The sequence below is a fragment of the Sphaeramia orbicularis genome, chromosome 8, assembly GCF_902148855.1.
Source record: "Sphaeramia orbicularis chromosome 8, fSphaOr1.1, whole genome shotgun sequence".
NCBI lineage: Eukaryota > Metazoa > Chordata > Actinopteri > Kurtiformes > Apogonidae > Sphaeramia > Sphaeramia orbicularis.
In genome coordinates this window covers 14,180,160-14,199,809 of record NC_043964.1, presented here as the reverse complement: position 1 = coordinate 14,199,809, position 19,650 = coordinate 14,180,160, and the positions used below count along the sequence as shown (strand labels likewise).

General features: G+C 37.8%; 1 protein-coding gene across 2 annotated transcripts in view; it reads right to left on the bottom strand.

The window, feature by feature from the left end:
- rhbdf1a (rhomboid 5 homolog 1a (Drosophila)) overlaps nucleotides 1–19,650 on the bottom strand; it is a 60,196-nt gene that overhangs the window by 24,144 nt on the left and 16,402 nt on the right. For both annotated transcript variants that reach the window (XM_030142121.1, XM_030142122.1), the window contains exons 2-3: nucleotides 1,979–2,123; nucleotides 1,738–1,877 (exon numbers count right to left, since the gene is read on the bottom strand). In XM_030142121.1, coding sequence (XP_029997981.1) covers nucleotides 1,738–1,877; nucleotides 1,979–2,095 — 257 coding nt within the window. In that variant the 5' untranslated portion in view covers nucleotides 2,096–2,123. The remainder of the gene's footprint in view (nucleotides 1–1,737; nucleotides 1,878–1,978; nucleotides 2,124–19,650) is intronic.

Below are 19,650 nucleotides of genomic sequence, written 5' to 3'. Positions count from 1 at the left end.
CTTCTTTGTACTAAAACAAAATGAAATAATTGGAATTGTCATTATTTATGGGTTATTATGTGATTATGTTGCTGGTCCGACCCACTTGGGATCAAACTGGCCTGAACTAAAATAAGTCTGAGACCCCTGTTCTAGGTCCTGTTTAGTGGTTCTGAAAAGATTTTAGAGATTATATAAGATATTGTAGCCATTCACAGGTCTTTTCGTAGAGGCAGGAGATAAAAATGAGTGACTGAAAGATGGCATGACCCATCAAATCCAGTCAAATCAAATTTTATTTTTATAGCGCCAAATCATAACAAAACTTATCTCATGACACTTTACATCAGGGGCATCAAACATGCGGCCCGGAGGCCAAAGGGTCCAGTTCGGCCCCTGGGACGGTTTTGCCAAGTGTAAAAATTCCACAGTCTTGAATTGAATTAAGCAAAAAAAAAATGTTGCTTGAATTAAGGAAAAAATCTTGAATTAAGCCAAAAAAAGAATCTTGAACTAAGTAAAAAAAAATTCTTCAATTAAGTAAGAAAATCTTCAATTAAGCCAAAAAAATGTCAAATTTGGCAAAAAAAACCTTTAATTAAGGCAAAAAAAATCTTCAATTAAGTAAAAAAAATCTTGAATTAAGCCAAAAAAAATCTTGAATTAAGTAAAAAAATCTTGAATTAAGCCAAAAAAAATCTAGAATTAACAACTCAAATTTTTTTTCTTTGTTTTAGCACAAAAAAATCACATTAAATTATGAATATATTTACATTTACAAACTATCCAGTAACACTAAAATGTGAATAACCTGAATATGAACAACCTGAAATGTCTAAAGAAAATTAAGCACAATTTTAACAATTCTTCTGCCTGTTCCTCAGTGTTTAGTGTCTTTGTAGATCTGATCCATAATGCACATGGAGAAATGAGAAGTTGAAGAATAATATTGTTAAAATTGCACCAAATTTTCTTACGTTTTTTAAATTTAAATTTCATTTTTTTCAGGGTTTTTTTTTTTTTTTTGGATAGTTTATAAAAGTAAGCTTTTTCTTAATTTTGTTTTTTTTTACACTAAAACAAAGACAAAAATTTGGAGTTGTCATTATTTATAGGTTGTTATGTTTCTGGTCCGACCCACTTCAGATCAAATTGAGCTGAATATGGCCCCTGAACTGAAATGAGTTTGACACCCCTCCCTGCTTTACATATAGAGCCGAATGGAACCAGACGCTGAAGCCAATTTACAGAAACCCAACAAAATCCTCCAGGAGCAAACACTATCGAAACAGGTGCAGAAGGAAGCATTGAATAATAGTTTGCTTCGGAGAACATGGTATTGAAAGTGTCACTGTCACATGCACCTCTAATTTGCTCAGCTTCTCTTACTGTGATATTTTGGCTTCACTTTTCCATAGGAATGTGAAAAAGGCATTGTGTTGTCTACCTTCGGTCTAAGCTTAGGAGAAATTTAAAGGAGGAGGGGCTGTATTTACACTTCCAAGCACTTCTACTGAAGCTTTAATCTGAAATAGTCATGACATTTGGAAAAAAAAGGTAAGGAAAGTAGGAAGACTAGTGGTTTTTGCATGCAGTGGGAGCACTAGCTATCATCATATAACACATAATTTTATTTCATAATGCGGAAATTGAAGGCCCGTACTGTAGCCTACAAGGTGTAAATGGCAATAAGTGTTTTTCTTGCTAGAATAATAAGTTCTTTGTGTTACTAAATGCGTGTCTTGCTGGTTGTTTTACCTCTTTATGGTCTGAGTGATGGATGACTGACGTTGCAGGACAGGCCGTCGGGTGTCAAAGAGGTCACGGGGTGGCGACTGGAGATGAGAGGTCTCCACTGGCATGCTGATACTGCGCAGGAACCCCTGCCTCTTCACCGGCTACACAAGAGGAGCCACATAATCACAGAGAAATGAAGTGAAAACACCAAACGGGGCAGAAGTGACAAAAATGAGCAGCGCACTGAATGAGAAAAGAGCACCTGAACAAAAGTGGGAGGCTCGTCAAGTGACATCTGAGCCGTGGGAATGTCCAGTCGGAGCCAGGGAGGTTTCTTCCTCTGCAGGCTGCTGGTGCTCTCCCGCCGTGGTTCAGCCATGTTCTCTGTCCCACCCCAGGCCTGCCAGCTGGTCACAAGCATAAACAGAGCATAGCATTATTACAATAAATCACATAACATCTTCCATTACATACATGTGCACAGTTTGCAGCTAAGAACAACTGGCTGGTTTGTGCTGCAGGATTGTTACACAAGAGGGTGCTAAGGCCTCTTGTTTGATTTAACCATGGGCGTTCACATATTCCTCCTCATTAAATCGTGTAGGAGAAACATTAGTCTGTTTACTCCTTTCTAAAATAGCACGGAGCCATCATTAAAAACAAAAATAAAACAAAAACATTTGTGTTCACAACAGAGGAAGTTCGCAGTCTTAAACCGAATCCCATAATTCTATACTTTCCATCAGACTTAATCCCTGTTTGTAGCAAAAGCATGTTCCACTTCCAGCAGACATCTATTACAGCCTAATGACTGTGCACGCATTCCCATGACGAGGGCTGCGGACCACAGGAGATGCACAGTAAACCCAACCATTAGACAACTCGCCTGTAGCTGCAGCGTTTTATCATCCCACCATGTAAAGGCGCTTCTTTGAACCGTCTTTTTCCAAACTGAACAATTCTACCATGAAACAAAACGCAGCCGTCGTTTATGTTATGCTGTTTTATGCAGTATCCCATAAAAATGCATGTACACATTTACAGTCTTTCACTTTGAAGAGAAGAGGTATGCAGAGAATAATGATCTTCTCTGTGCAAACATGTTACGAAACAAGTATGTAATTTCCTTGAGGGGTCTTTCAATCAAAACAATAATAAAAGCAGAGTTGTAAATGACATCACAATGAAGCACAGGATTACAAGAATTGTTTGCACCACAATTTCCAATAAAAATCTATAGTATCTCTGTGACTCATGCAAAAGACATGTTTACAGAATATAGCACTGAATGTTAATAATTCATTGTTTGATGTTTGTAAAGGAGGTAGGACACTAGTGACAGATGATCCAATGAAATAAGATGAAACAAGTGGTGCCAGGCACAACAAACCCCGCCCCTCACACATATTGTAGCTTATTTTGGCATCGATTCAGCTGATGTCATTATGTCTATGCATGTGCTGATGTCTGCATATCAATTGTCTCTATAGATGTGCCAAGTCTGAAGTAAATTGAAACAAAATTGATGTTTTTATGGACATGTGAAATTTTCAGCCATTATAAGTAAATGGGAGAAGATAAAAGATTTTTTAAATTCCTAAAAAATTTAAACTTTAACCTACTTTTACCAAAATGTAATGACTCCCATTCTGGGTCACTGGCTATCTGTAAACCCAATTTGGTATGAACTCAACTAATAGTTTTGCTGCTACAGACATTTGAAATTTCGCCCATTATAAGTAAATAGGGAAATAAAGATTTTAAAAATTCATAAAAAAATTTGAACTTTGACCTACTTTTTCCAAAATGTAATGAGATGTATTCTGGATCACTGGCAGTCTATAAACCAAATTTGGTATCAATTGAACCAATATTTTTGTTGCTACAGACATTTTAAATTTCGTCCATAATAATTAAATGGGGGAAAAAAAAGATTTTAAAAATTCATAAAAATTTTAACTTTGATCTACTGTTCCCAAAATGTAGTGAGATGTATTCTGGATCACTGGCAATCTATAAACCAAATTTGGTATGAATTCAACCAATAGTTTTGCTGCTAGAGTGTTCACATACAAACGTACAAACTGAACCAAAAACAACATTCCTTGCCTCCCTTTCGGGGGGCGAGGTAATTACAGATTTTTGGGAATATGTAAACATGTAAATAATATATTACATAAGTCTGCTTAATATAGATCTAAATGTAAAAATCTTTTTTCCATGTTTATGTTATTTCTGCTTAAAAGACATTCAAATGACCTACAATATGGCATCATGACACATTCATTTCTGGATTCACATCAGCGCTTCATGAAGCTACGCTAGGTCATGTCCCTCCTTCTCATATTACATCCCCAGCATCTTGAAAAAGTGCCTTGCTTTTGGTGACCACATCTGCTTTGAGTTGCCATTTTAACGCACCGCAGGCTTCTGTTTTTGACCAAGTGATGACGGGAAGTGTTGTCAGCGGATCTCAGCAGAGACAGAAGAAAAACGCCAGACAGAGGGCAGCAAGGGTCATCACCAATGTGTTAATATTTAAACACAGTCTAGCTGGTGCTGACAGATATTTCTCAATTCAACAGTTCACAGAGGGACACTAAAGCGGTGTCTATATCATATGCTCATACGACTACTATGTGGCAGTTGTTGATGGGGCTAAAACAAGCAGAAAAATATGGGATGACTTAAAGCAACAGCATTATTTGGTATAATTAAAATAATAAATAAAAAGTATCATTGCTTTTAGGATTTATTTTCTCTGCAATGTCAGTTAAAACACTTCCAAATTGCTGATTTACTTAATTTTACTCATGCATATATTGATTTTTCTTTTAGATTTCTTTAATGTTCAGCTACTCATCAGGCATGTATCATGGTCTTATCATGAAGAAACGCTTAAAACCCACAATTTACCATTAACTTAAGTCATCAATTATCTCTGAAATCCAAAGCCAGCCTTTAAATCTGAGAGAAAAATGATTGGATATCTATTCTGCTAATTAATTGACATGAAACCTACCTTTTACCCTAATTTGGTGAACTCCTAAATCAACGGTTTTGTACCTGAAAAAGTAAAAGTAAAACTAACACAACAAATGAATAAAAACTAAACTGAAAGTAGTCTGCTACTGTAAAACTGCAAGACAACACAGTAACAAATGTCATAAAATCTTAAAACCATAATAACCCTTCTTCATTGTTAAAGTTGGATTTTCATTCCCATCTCTATTTGATTGTGTGTCTATTAGGTTTATACTTAATATTGTTTAATCTCCTGTGTCATTGTCTGGGCATTGATACCAGATTAACACAGATGGACTAAAGCAGTCTAGTGCAGACTCAGAGGACAAATAAGTGTCTAGACGAGCAGAGGTGAACTTCAGCAGATGAAGCAGAGAAAAAAGGAGCAAAAAGAGCACAAAGTGGTATTTTCATCCCATTATCTCCACTTTGAGTGATATCAGCATGACACTCCTGACTATTTATTTTTATTACTAAAAGACTGCTGCCACAGCGTACATCTCTGCAGGCGAAAATGAGACATAACAGACCTCATTCCTTTCACTGATTTGTTGGCTACTAACATCAGCATCAGAAAATGTAAATGTGATGTGCTTGTGCGCTCGCTAGCGCTGCTGTAACAACAGCACCCTCTCTTGCCCCGGGCCAGAACACCAGACATTTAATTACTTTCGCTGTTAATTCAAACAGCGCGTCTCGTGATGTTGGGCAGATCAGAGGAGGGAGGGGGGCGTCAGCTTCGAGGTTGCGGATTAGAACAGACTAGTAAGTAAACAGAAAGTAAACCTAATTTATTCTCTATGCTAAAATGGTTTGATTGCTTAAACTCTAACACCTCCTGCTTAACCCATAAAGACCTGGTGTTAGTTTTATGCCAGCTCCCAAATAAATTTTACTCTATTTTCAACCGCTCTTAAGTGATTTATCAGCATTTATTGCACAATTATTGTCAGTGTTTTGCATTTTTTCAGTGTAAATCATGTATTTTCCTTTATCTAATTCACTAATCATGTAGATGTTCATTAAAGCTCAGAGTAAATTCGTAAGTTATTATATTAGAAAAAGAGAAAACTGAAGAAAAAGTGGCTATTTCAGAAAAGATATCATTAACTGAACATAAAAACAAGTGTGTCCATCCACTGTCATTGACTCTACTGGTGAATTAATGTTGTAGAAGATGAAAGTGTTTCCATGTTCACTATGGAACCTCTGAACGTCCAACTAGGTCATAATGACCATGAAAAGATGACAAAATCAATTATTTACATGGATTGATAGGATTAATGGTTCAACAGGTATTAAACATTTTAGATTAGTAGATGCTGAAGTTACCAATGACTGTTTGGATCTTTATAGGTTAAACTGGTGTTTTTCCAACCTTGGGATCAGGACGCTATGTGGGGTCACCTGGAATTCAAATGGGGTCGCCTGAAATTTCTACTAATTGCTAAAAATTTTTAAAAAACAACAACTTACTAATAAAAAATATATGGTGAGCTGAGGGAGACAATCACAATCCATAAAAGACATGACAAACTGTGAAGCTGAAACTGAAGCACTGTGGTTCTGTTTATCTTTCAAATGTTCATTGTAGTCAGTTTCAGATGCTGCAGCTCTTTCATAATTCATAGTTTGAGTTATTGTTTGTTCAGTATTAATTGTCAGCCTTGTAAATCCAAGATGGACTGACTGTACATATCCTGACCAAGGAAAATAAAATTCTCACTTTGTGCAATAATAATAATAATAATGGATTGGATTTTATATAGCACTTTTCTAGACACCCAAAACACTTTACATTATTGACCTGTTATTCATTCACTCTCATATTCTCCCTCTGGTGGCGATAAACTACATATGTATCCACAGCTGCCCTGGGGCAGACTAACAGAAGTGTGGCTGCCAATTTGCACCTATGGCCCCTCCGACCACCACCAAACATTCATACACCAAAGTGAGTGGCACTGGAGGCAAGGAGGGTGAAGTGTCTTGCCCAAGGACACAACGGACTGACTAGGATAGAGCAGGATTCGAACCGCCAACCCTTCGGTTATTGGACGACCTGCTCTACCACCTGAGCCATGGCCGCCCCCAATAATCTACACCTGGCTTTTCTGCCTCCATCCATAATAATATACATTATATATTTAAATCCAGGTTAAAGACCCACCTGTTCTCAGCTGCATCTGAATAGAGTTTTTATTCATCAGGTCAGATCTGCACTGTTTCTTTTAAGCTTAAAGTTTTTAACTGTTTATCCATTTTATCTATTTCTCTGTTTTTGTTTTTTTTCCTCATGCCTATACTCTTTTATTTTGCTTCCCTGCTGTAATGCTTTTATATGTTTTATGTAAAGCACTTTGAATTGTCTTGATCATGAAATGTGCTATATAAATTAACCTGCCTTGCTTTGCCTTATATAGCCTAAATGTCATGTAAATTAACGTTTATTTGCAACATAGTATAGCAAACTATTCTATGTTCAAAAAGAAATTCATTTTGGCAAAAAAATGTCTGCATTTTGAATGTCTGGAGTAGGCAGAAATTTGTGATGTTAAAATGGGGTCATGAGCCAAGAAAGGTTGGGAACCACTGGGTTAAACTCTGTTTGCTTTAAGAGGTCTTCTGCCTCTTGGGACTGACAGAGGGACGTATGGAACCAAACTCATTGTGTCTGTACTCAGCTTCTCCTCCTACTTCAGGGCTTTTTCCCTCCCTGCTGTCTCCCACTCATTTGTTCTTTACTTTGCATTTGGTTTCTCTGTATGTCATTGCCATTCACAAGCAATTACAGCCTCATATCTGTCTGCCTGCTGTCTAGTCGCTAGCCAGATAAGGCCCACACAGACATAAAAAAAAGCTCAAAACAATGTAAATGAAGGGAGAATGGCTGAGATTTGTGACAGCTTTAAAAGTCATAGATTTTTACATCTGACAGCAGCAGAAACTGGATTCTAATCATGCAAAACACACTGGTGTAGTTTTACTGGATGCCTATAAAACTTGAAGCTTCAGCATCATGCAGCTCTAGATATGGTTCCTTATTAGTCTGCTGATCAGTGGGTTGTATGAACGCTTGGTCGCGGCCCAAGGTAAACCTCCAACGTTCGACGGACAGCCGAGCCAAGTGCTTTGGAAGTCTGTCTCCCCCTCTCTTGTCCTCCTCCAAAGTCAACACAGCAGCTAAACTGGCATCAGGCTGCGAATCATGTCTCTGAAGGAGGTGATCTGGATCATCCTGCAGTACATAATCGGTGTTTGGATGATAGAATGACAACAGTTACAGCTGTCACAATACGAAACTTGAGCTGATGATTAAAGCTGCAGTGCTTGATAGTTTTCAGCACTGCCAGGCAAAATCCAGAGTTACCTTTCAGCATATTGTAATTCAAGTGGTCTGAGAGGATGTGACACTTCTACATCTACTACTTGCCCTGTGAGATCCTAATTTTGTCTAATCACAGGTGTTTAAAGACAGGTAGGCGGTTAAATGTGTGATTGACAGCTATAATTACAAATCAGTGTTCAGACTGAATAAGACAGCCTTCACATCACTCTACTGCTCTGATCTAAGTCATGCCACTTTTCAATAACTGCTTCAGGTCTTGAATATTTATATTTCAGATTTTTATTTGGAATTAGGGGAGAGAGCTGCTGAAGGACGGTATGTGTTGTCAAATTCTGATTTTTTTCCCTGGTCGTACAACTGACAACTGACGTGAATGTTCATTTTATGCCACTAGTATAATAGATTATTTGGTACTACTTCATAATAACTTGATTAAGGATTCATAAATGGCTTAATATCTATTCTTATTCTTATTAAATACTTAATTACTGATTTGGTTGTAAACACTTCATAATCAGCAAAAGACAGGACGTTATTAAACAGCTTTACTTTCTAATTGCAAGGCTGGATATCAAACTGTTAAATTGTTTAGATACTAAATAGAGATGTGCATTGGCAAGAATCTGCTAATATGATACAAATCACAATACTAGGATCATGATACGATATATCATGATATATCATGACACTGTTAAAAAGGCAATTTTTTTTTTTTTAAAGATTATTTCCTGGAAGGATTGAATTACACCAGAAATATGTACAAATACTAAACACATTTTTATTTCATCAGAACAGGATCTAATGCTATATCACAAATTTTTTCTAATTCTCCTAGTTTCCAAAGGAACTAACTTCTGCCTCTCTCAGACAGTAAAAAGTGCTTTTAAGATGCTTCAAATAACCATTATTTAATAAAAGAGTGCTAAATAATAATAAGTAAGATAGAAACAATAAAGAAAAACAAGAATGAACCTCCGGCATATCTGCATTTGAATAAATACCTAAAAATGTCAATACAGTAGTTTTTAATATTGATACAGTATTATGAAATGAAATATTGCGATATATTGCAGAACTGATATTTTCTAACACCCCTAATACTAAATACCTGATGTCATTTAGCATCCCTTGATACCAAACTTTAACATCATGGAACTAAATCTCATTAGCAACAGTGGATGCAGCATCGTGAACTGCTTTATGCATTTTTCTTTTTTCTTTCTTGTAGTAGATGGTAGGTGTGGTAGACTGTTTTTTTTTTAAAGTTATAAACATGTTGTGAATGCATTAAATGCAAATATAACAAAAGAGTTCCACTCAATTGTGTCATTTCCTTTCTGTTAAAATGGGAAAACGCTATTTAAAAAGAACTGTTCAGGAACTTGTATTGGAGATAATGTAGTGTTAACAGTACCGGTATCAATAAGTTTAAAAAAATACCAACTAATTGTTTAGCTTAATTCATTTGTTCCGTTACTCACTTACTATTGAGGCTATGCCATTTAATGCAGGTTAAAGGGGAACCTCACAGCAGATAACAGGTATAAATGCAGCTACTGGAAAGACAAAGGAAATTCAATGAACTATGAGCTCAACAGTAAAGCTAAATATAGGCTTTCCATTTGGCAGGTAACACTGCAACATCTTACTAATGATTTAACAATGACGTTTTTACAGCCTAAAGAATAACTTAACAATAAATATTTATAAATTCTTTATGAGGGTCTTCTTATTATTTACGTAGTGTATATATACACAGTATACCTATAAAGAAGAAGAGTCTCAGCATTTAACATTGAACATAAATAAACCTTCATTTCTTTTTGCCTTAAAAATTACACTGGGTATATTTGGTAAATTCAGTCAAAATAAATGTAAAAAACCTATTACTGAGATAAAAAGAATAAATTAGTAATAATGACGGACACCAATAGTTGATGAATTGAGCACAATGAGAGTGTTGGTTTAATCTCAACCACTAGAAGATGATGTTGAAATAGTGATTTAATCTGGCATTTCTGTTTCAGTTTCATCCAGTTGTTTTTATGCATGTGAATGGAGACAATTATGCAAAATAATTGTGGTTATCTTAAATCACTGTGATAAGGCGCTTATATAATAACTGTGACAGGCCAAGCCACAATAGCCATTCATTTCTCATTTTGACAGACATTTTCGACAGACTCAGGGAGTTTAAAACCACTGCAGAGAGAAGGTAGGTCTCCAAGCTGAAGAAGATGGGGTTTTTTTTTTATAGGTTAGAAGTCCTTCTGAATCACAGATATCCTTGGGGAGTTGATTGAATTCTGCGTCTGGCAATTATCCAGGCTGGAGGATTAGCCCTCCCTTGACACTGCATGTTTTCTGTTCATGGTCAAACTCAAAATCGGTCTTTAAGCAACAGCTGAGGAAGACAGTGCACTATTCAAGAAATTCAACTGCTTAGCTAAAGCGCCATAATATCTTATCTTAAACTCAAGGTGATTGTGCTTTTTTTTCCAGCTGAGATACTATACAGAAACAGCTCAAAGCGTGTAATAATTTCCCACAGTGATTACATACTTACTGCTGATCAGGGACCCACATTTCTCAGACCGGCATGATTACATCTTTTTACTATGAAATATTTGTTTTGACTACAAGATTCTCATCTAAAGAGGGAAAAAACCCACACCCATACAGCTCTACAGCTCACTAAATTGACTTCCTGTCCCACTCAATCATGAGACCCGTTGCAACTCCACATGGATTGTTTTTAATTCTAGAGCTGGCATTGCCTATTCCATTAGTCAGGAGAAGACAGACAGGCGGACAAAGCACAGAGGACACGCTAACGTCTCTCCAGGTGCAGCGACGTCTAGCAGGCCTTAATGATTAAGGATGACAGGCATAACCAACACTTAGCCTCCCTGTCTGGGGAGCTGCAAATCTATTGTATTACGCTATGCATACAAAGTCAAGGCCATTAAAGTTTTTCGTGCCATTATTTAATATAATCACTTGGTAAATGGTTTCCAGTCATGCAGAAAAATGGCAGCAGCTTATGACAAAAGAAGCCCAGCTGTGACAGGTGGTGCTTTGAGTCAAACAGAAGACAGGCTCAGTGGATAAAGGTGCCACCTTGTACACAATCAAACCAAGAAGTCAAAGCTTTGTGGGGGCTGCACTCTCACTGCAAACAATACAACATTTTCTCATATTTGTATACTCTACCTGTACACACAGACAACTGCAAGAATACACTTCCCTCCTGTTTCACGTCCATAAATAAAATAATCATTTGGCCATGGCTTCTGTTTTCTTACATCTAGCATCTTTACTAGGGCTGTTAGAAAATACTGGTTCTGCAATACATCGCGACATCTCATTTTACAATACTGTATCGATATTAAAAAGTACTGTATCGATATTTTTAGGTATTTATTCAAATGCAGATATTAGGGCTGAAAGATATATTGTTATCGTATCTATATCTAGATATGAACATTCAAGATATTAATATCGAAAAAGCAACAATATATCGATATACACTGGTCTACAAGTAAAATGCTTCCAGAATAAAAGTAGTTAAACTTTACCAAATTTGAACCACTCATAAAGAAAAATTCAGTCAAAAGTTCTAGTTGGCTGTAGTTTCTAAGACATAGTCTTGGGCCAAAATGTGAAATTCTGAGAATTAATGAGAGAATGGGTTTTATTCAGAGGGAATGTTTTTGTCAGAGCTACCAGATCTACCTGAAAACAGTGTCTGCACATTGGAATACATTCACATTACAGTTTTTTTCTAGTAGTAGAACATTTATAAATCCATTGTGTAAACGTACATAAACCAACATATATGTGTAATAACACATCATCATATATATTGAAAACATGAGCTAACCAGCACTTTTGTAATTTGTTATCTGATTCATCTTATTAAAGTATGTAAAATTTAGCACATTTAATGACTGAAGCAGATATTTTCTAAGAAGTTGTAGAGCAGTGTATATCGATCCCACTGCTGCCATAGAGGCTGAGCTGAGCGCCTACATGCAGTCCTCCACAATTGACAACAAAGAGGACCCCCTTCTGTGGTGGAGAACTCACAAAGTCAACTTTCCCCGGCTTAGCAACATGGCAAGAAAATACTTGTGCATGCAGGTTACCAGCTCTCCCTCAGAGATAATCTTTAGTGCATCAGGCAACATTGTGAGTTGTGAGAGGTCCTGTCTGAAGCCAGACATGGTTCACAAGCTAGTGTTCCTGGCAAAGAATCTGTAGAAGTTGCGCTGTAACTACCTCTGTTCTGTGAGTAGCAAATACATTTTCTGCAAACAGTTATGTTGTCTTTAGAAGAATATAACCTGTTGCACTTCAATGCACTTTCAATGTTTCACCTTCCACCAGCTGCTGCATATATTTGTTATTTATTGGTAAAGCAGAGCTGCAGTAAAATGTTTGATTTATAATTTCTTTATTCGTACTTTATGTTAATGTTGATGACTGGCAGTGACTTCTTATAAATAAAACTGCACTTTCCACATTCTTTTGTATTATGATGTTTGTATTTTTCTGAAAAATGCTTGGTTTTCACCGAACCTGTAGTCATATCGTATCGATATCGAGATATCTGGCATGAATATCGAGATATGAAATTTTGTCCATATCATTCAGCCCTAGCAGATATTGTGGAGCTTCATTTTAGTTTTTTTTTGCTTTTCTTTATTGTTTATATTTTATTTATTATTATTTAACACTCTTTTAGTAAATAATGTTAGTTCCTTTGTTGGGATTGCACAAAAATAATGTTCTGATGTTAGTTCTGAACTAACAGAATATAAACATTTGGGCAGGATCTTAAACTGTAATGTCTGTAAAACATAATTTAAGTTTGAACACAGGAACATTGTTTGATATAGCATTAGATCCTGTTGTGATCAAATAAAAATGTGTCTCGTATTTGTGCAGATTTCTGGTGTAATTCCATTCCTCAAGGAAATAATCTTTTAAAAAAGAAACAAAACCTATTAAAAATTGCCTTTTTAACAGTATCGTGATATATCGGGATATATTGTATTGTGATCCTAGGATTGTGATTTGTATCGTATTGTCCAATTCTTGCCGATACACAGCCCTAATCTTTACTGCAGAAACCTGCTGAAAAAGGCAATTCATAGACCTTTTTTGACCTTAAGGTTCTGATACTAGCCTAGGTGTCTCTTGATCACAACGATATGAAGACGTAGAAGTTGCTGCTTTCACTGTCACTGCTGATTAAATCTATCTGGCGTGACAAGGGCAGAAATCATGCTGTCAGGTGAGATAGTGCCCTAACGTTACGTAATTTCATTATAATGAAACACGCAAGTCGGATATGATGCCGTCGACAACATTTCTCTGTATCTGAACATTGTTAGAAACATCTACTTTAATGTAAGTACATAGTTTAATATATTTTACATCACCGGCCTAGTTGTTTAGTTATTTTAGTATAGGAGTGTTACATATTATAGCTTTAATAATTCAGCGTGTGAGTCTGCAACCAGTTAAACACCCACATCCTCACCTACAGAATCTTTTCAGAGCCTCTGTTTTATCCATTCTGGGCTTTATTGTTAAGTAGATATAAACTCTGGTCAAACACCTCAATACTGTACACCATCTGCTATAAAATGGAAAAAAGAAGATGAAGTCCATTCTGAGCCACTGTTGAAACAATGATCAGCTTCATCTACAGCAGGGGCGTGAAACTCATTTTTGTTCAGGGGCCATATTTAGCCCAACTGGCTCACAAGTGGGCCAGACCAGTAAAATAATGACTTAATAACATATAAATAATGACAAATCCAAGTTTTTCTTTTTGTTTTAGTACTAAAAAAACCCAATTAAATTATGAAAATATCTACATTTTACAAAAAAGATGTGAATAACCTGAAAAAACAGAAATTTCATTTGAAAAATTAGTGCAATTTTAACAATATAATGCCTCGACTTCTTATTTATACATGTACATTACACACAATGTTACATAAACATTTGGTAACAGGCAGAATATTGATAAAATTTGGGAGTTTGGAGCTAAAATTTGAACAATTTCTGCAATATTACATCTCTTATTATTAACACAACTACAGATCACAGTAGATCTATAAATGCACAAAACATTTAGTAACAGGCAGAATATTGTTAAAATTGCACATTTCGGAGTGTTCATCTTTGTTTTTATTTATGTATTTATTTGCATTTTATTGTGAAAGAATAGTTTTGTAAATGTAAATATTTTCACAGTGTAATGTTATTTTTTTCACTTAAATTTTGTTCCACATAATTTTTACAAAGAAAATTTGTAGTTGTCATTATTTATGGGTTATTGTGTTGTTATTTTTACTGGAGATCACATTGGTCTGTAAGTGGAACCTGAACCAAAAGGATTTTGACAACCTGGACTGTTCAGGTTAAATTTTGCACTTTCATTCTGCGGGCCACATTAGAACCTTTGGCGGGCCAGATTTGGCCCTCGGGCCGCATGTTTGACACCTGTGATCTACAGACATACATGGGAGACATAAGGGAGTAAAGGAGTAAAAGCATAACCATTTGTATTTTCCTGTGATTATACACTAACGAAAACATAATTATGAATAATATACTCAAATTCTGTGATCAGATGCTCCTAAATTCCCCAGTATCTTACACACTGGACATGTATGTATGATACACTTCACACACTATTGTACAATATCAGTCAGTTTGTAAAATAATTTCTGAACTTCACATTTTTGAGATGTTGTTGTGAAATATTTTTTTTACATTCTTGAAATCTTTTCTCCAGGGCCATTTCTAATCTTACTGCATGCCATAGCCACATTCCACAGGATCTCTGGCTGAAACTGAACCACACTGAAATGGCAGAGCAGGAAACCACATGAAGTCTAACCATTATGGACAGGAGCTGGCTGGTTTCCGGGTACTGTGTGTACTCCACAGCTACGCGCTGCTCAACAGGAGGCAGGCGAGCTGCAGTCACAATGAGGGCGGCTGACAGAGCTCTGTCATTGACGCTGACACAGCCTCAGGTGGATCTCCAAGTAGGGCCCTGCTTTCTCCAGGGATTGCAGAAGCAGAGTGGACAGCGGACTGGAGCGAGTGGTGTTTAGCGTGTGCGAGCAGGCGCCATGATGGATGACCTCATTAATCTGTGCAGTGAGAAGTTCAGATACCTCATCTGATTCTGCGCTTCCTGGCCTTAGGCCTTCATTCCTCCTGCTCCTCCTTCATCCTCTCTGTCTTCCTGCTGTTTCTTTATGTCCTACAGCTTCATTTTTGAACCAGTCTGACCCAAATATTTATTGTATCATAATATTTTGCTGTATTAGTCAGCTTTTCAATATCAAGTTTCGATAATCCCACCCAAAGATTTGTAATTGAATAAAATTATCACCTTGCTGTAAAGCTGATGTCATAAGCAGGTTATGTTGATTTACTTAGTCATTCACCATGAATACTTCTACTATCCATTGTTTCTAATGTCTCACACTATGCTGGAGGCAAAGACTTACTGTGGAAACAATAACGGGAAATGTTATTCAGGCAAACACTCCTTCAGTTTTTCTCTCCCACTCTCTCACACAAAGTAGAAAAAAATTTAGTAAAGGCTTTTCTCAGAAATTAGAGCCTCCCACATCAGACACATTTAATTTCGCAATAGTGAAATCAGCATTAAAATCCAGTAGCTGCAGTTCCTTAAACTGTGATTTCCACATAATGAGCAGAAGCTCATGACCACACTGTGGCTCAAGCGAAAGGGTGAGGCCTGTAAGAAACAACATGAAGAACACATCATCAGTCCACCCCAGCATACCGTTTAGGCATAAATCATTTGCACTAAAAAAAATACTTCAGGCGTAGTAGTAGTTTCTACCCATTGGAGAATAAAATGCAGAACAATGCTTTTGATCTTTATATAGCACACAGAGCTTCCAAACTGGTGGAATTAAGAAGCTGACAAAACTACAAGCTTCTGATATTTCATTTATGAGGAGCAGAGAAACAGGCACTAAAAATAAACGTCGACTGCAGAGGAGATGTTAATGCCAGGTGATTACTCCAGTTGTGGAAGCTGATTTGGATACAGAGCCATGATATAACCAAGGGAGTAATTAAAACACTTTTGTAATGTCTCTCCTCTTTTCTATGTGACTGTGAGAAGAGTGTCAGATTAGCACATCACTTTCCTAAAATAAGACTGGGCTGTGGTTTTGAAGCCTCATAGATTTCTCTGTCCATCTTCCAGGCGAGAAAGTACTCCACAAAAGACAGCCTCAGGCCAGAGAGTGAAATGCAAGTGTGCACCAGTACAGTCGTCTGAATTGACCCTAGTGACATGTGACAGGCTGTCACACCAAACCAGCCCTTATGACATTAAAAAACACACTGAGAGAGACAGCAGAAATATCCGTCGCAGCTGACCCTGAGATCAAGTGTCACGGCTAGCAGAGGGGCAGACGTGGTGGGGCGGGTGGGGCTGTGACTGGCAAGGTGGGTGGTTAAGGGTTGGTATAACTGACAGACCCAGTTAAAAAAGGGTGGGGCTGCCCATGGCTTTTCTGTTTTCCCACGAGTTCTCGCTCACACACCGTCAGCACACGGTGGGATTTTACAATAGAGACTTAACCTTTCAGTGTCAGTGGTTTCATTTTGGAGTGGCAGGTTTGTATTGGGTCCACTGCCAGCCCCCCCCGCCCCTCTTCACTGTCATAACAGTGTTTACTAAATGACAGGATCGAGTGCCAGAGATATGAATAGCTCATGAAAGTATAAATGGCCTCCTAACAGCAGGCTGTGTGCATGTGGTGTATTTATAGAACTCAATTTTAAATGTACTGCGGGATGAAACTGCAGACCAACATAAAAAACATCCTGCTCCAGATCTTTTTGGGGGGCGGTGGGCTGTTTTCTGACAGAAGCCAACATGACTACACCTTTCAAAAGCTGTATGCATCAGACTGGTTTAATGAAACTGGAAGCAGCCATTTATCTCCACCAGCAGCAATATCAGTGTGTACTATCACGCTTCCTCTTCAAAGGCCTATATTGTCAGATGAACGTAGGACCTGGAAGATTGTCCCGCATTATTTTATCAGTATCAGACCCAGCTGTTCACCGTGCAGCAATATCCTGCTCAGGAGCACAATATGAAATGAAGATACAGATATATAATTACTTTCATCTCAGGGTGTTTACAACTGTTTCTGCTCAGTACAAACTTTTCTCCCTTTTCCCAAACACAGGTGAATCATTGGAACATGCATGGCTAATTCAGCATTTGAATTATTTAGTCATTCTGCACAAATGAATTATTTACTACACACTTCATACTGGGGCTGCGGTGCATATACAGGTGCAGACGTTCAGGAGTCTGCTTTCTCAGTATTGTTTGTGAGCTTTTAACGGCACGTAACACAGGCCTGTCCTCACTTCAGTGGAAAAATAGGGCTCGCTTAGTAAATCTGTATCATGTCTCAGTCCAGAACTGTGTCTGCGTCTCTAATCTTGAGGAAGCAGCTGACAGTAAAAACTCCCTTGCCGTGGGCTATATATACCTCACAATCTAAGACAACTAGATACAATAACTAGAGAGCTGTGGGACCACTTCAGTTGGATCAGGTATCAGTGTGTTGAAACAGTTACAGCTTTAGTATAAAGAAGTTGATAAACAGTTTTTAGGCAGGGACACTTTTTTGTTTACTGTGCAGGCTTATCTTCACTTTACTGTATCTGCAGCTGTACTCTACAAGAAAGCCGAGCGCCTACCACAGAGTGGGAAAAACCTACTTTACAACTGCACTGATGCGTAGGAAGCAAGTGTATGACAAATACAGATAAAATGCTCAGGGCCAGTTTGAACTGCATGTTGAGGAGAGTTAATGAAATTCAACAAGGCTGTGATACTCCACAGAACCTGACCTCGTCTCAGAGGCTTAGAGAGAACTGAAGTTGATGTTGAAAATCAATAGTTGCGGTGGCCAAATAAAAACACAACTGCAGATGCGCATTTGCTGTGTAGTAAATTGGCATGTGTGACATATAATAGAAGAGTTTACCCGGCTGATCAAGAATAATGCGATTAGATTAGGGTAAGAAATAATGTAATGAATGTAATTTAATACAAAATGTTTTTCCAGATGGCTAGACTGTAATTTATCATTTCACAGAGAATAAAGCAGTCTCATGAAGCCTTGGCCAAAGAAATGAAATATGTTTGTATAGACATTAAATTTCCCAAATTAGACTAGGGTTGTCAAAGCAGAGCAAAATGATGAACAGCGTAAATATCAAAATATCTCTATTTTCCCATCTCCCCTCAACCAGAAGATCAACAAAATTAGCATCAGGCTCTCTGACAGGTTGAAGTGTGTTTTTCACCCTATGACCTGCCCTGTTTTCTGACAACATCTTAAATGAATGACTTAATAAGGGGAGCCGCTTTTGACAACAAAAGGAAGTAAGCCATCTCTCTAGCAGATCCCTGTCCTCCCAAATGTGTCCTCTCGAGACTACAAACAAGCACCTTATTGTCTACGGGAGGGTTGACATTCTCTTGTTAAGTGAGTAAGAGGAGAATCTCAGAAACAGCGTGCCCTGACAACATGTGATCCCCATCTAAATAGTTTCCAGCATGATATCAGCCTGAATCAAACCAACAAAAGGCTGCATTGTGTGGTCCAACATGGACTAGGATGAACAAGGGTCATTGTGCAGTCCGATCGTAGTCTGGAAAAGCAAGAGCAGCCAGAAGTTTTCATTCCTCCATCAATGGAAACGGCGCACTAAGCAAATTCCCATCTGAGGTAATTAGTCAGGGTGAGGCACAAGACGCGTTAACACTATTGGGTCTAAGGCATAGTGTTGGTGCGTGGGTTTAATGGAGGAGGGCCATGTTGGAGCTAAAGTCTTCACGCTGTGTCAGCTTACTATCTTAGCTGCTAATTTGTGAGTTAATCAATCAGTGGGATTAAAAATACTTCACAAAGGAGAGCCATCAGCTCTGTCACTTCCTCTGTGGGAGACCACCAGCGTGGAGAGGTCAGGTTACTGCTTATTTTACTGAGGAGCGTTGGAAGGAAGGAAGTGCAGAGCAGAGGAGGGGGACATGTGCAAACGAAGGCAGGAAACACACCGCAAACCAGGCGCATTCTCCGCGTCCGGTCCACACGACCACGGAAACAACATGCAAGGAGACACATCCACACACACACCGCACATGTAAACAAACACATCCCATCCCTGGACATTACAAAGCATACGTCACCGTACGCAGAAATATAATAGGCCTTTTTTTATTCAGGCCTGCCGCCTACTTCAGCTCAAAGCAGAGCAGCCACAGAATGAAACTTCAGTGTGGTGTGACATTGAAGTTGACACGTCTTTTGAAGGGAGCAGATGAAGTGTGGCCTCTAGCAAAGGGACAATGGGAATAAGCTGTATTAGCATGAATTCAGAACAAGAGAACAGAAGATGTCTGTTTTTCAGGACAAAAGGGCTTTCCAAAACTAACCGTTAAGCAGCACTCAGAACGG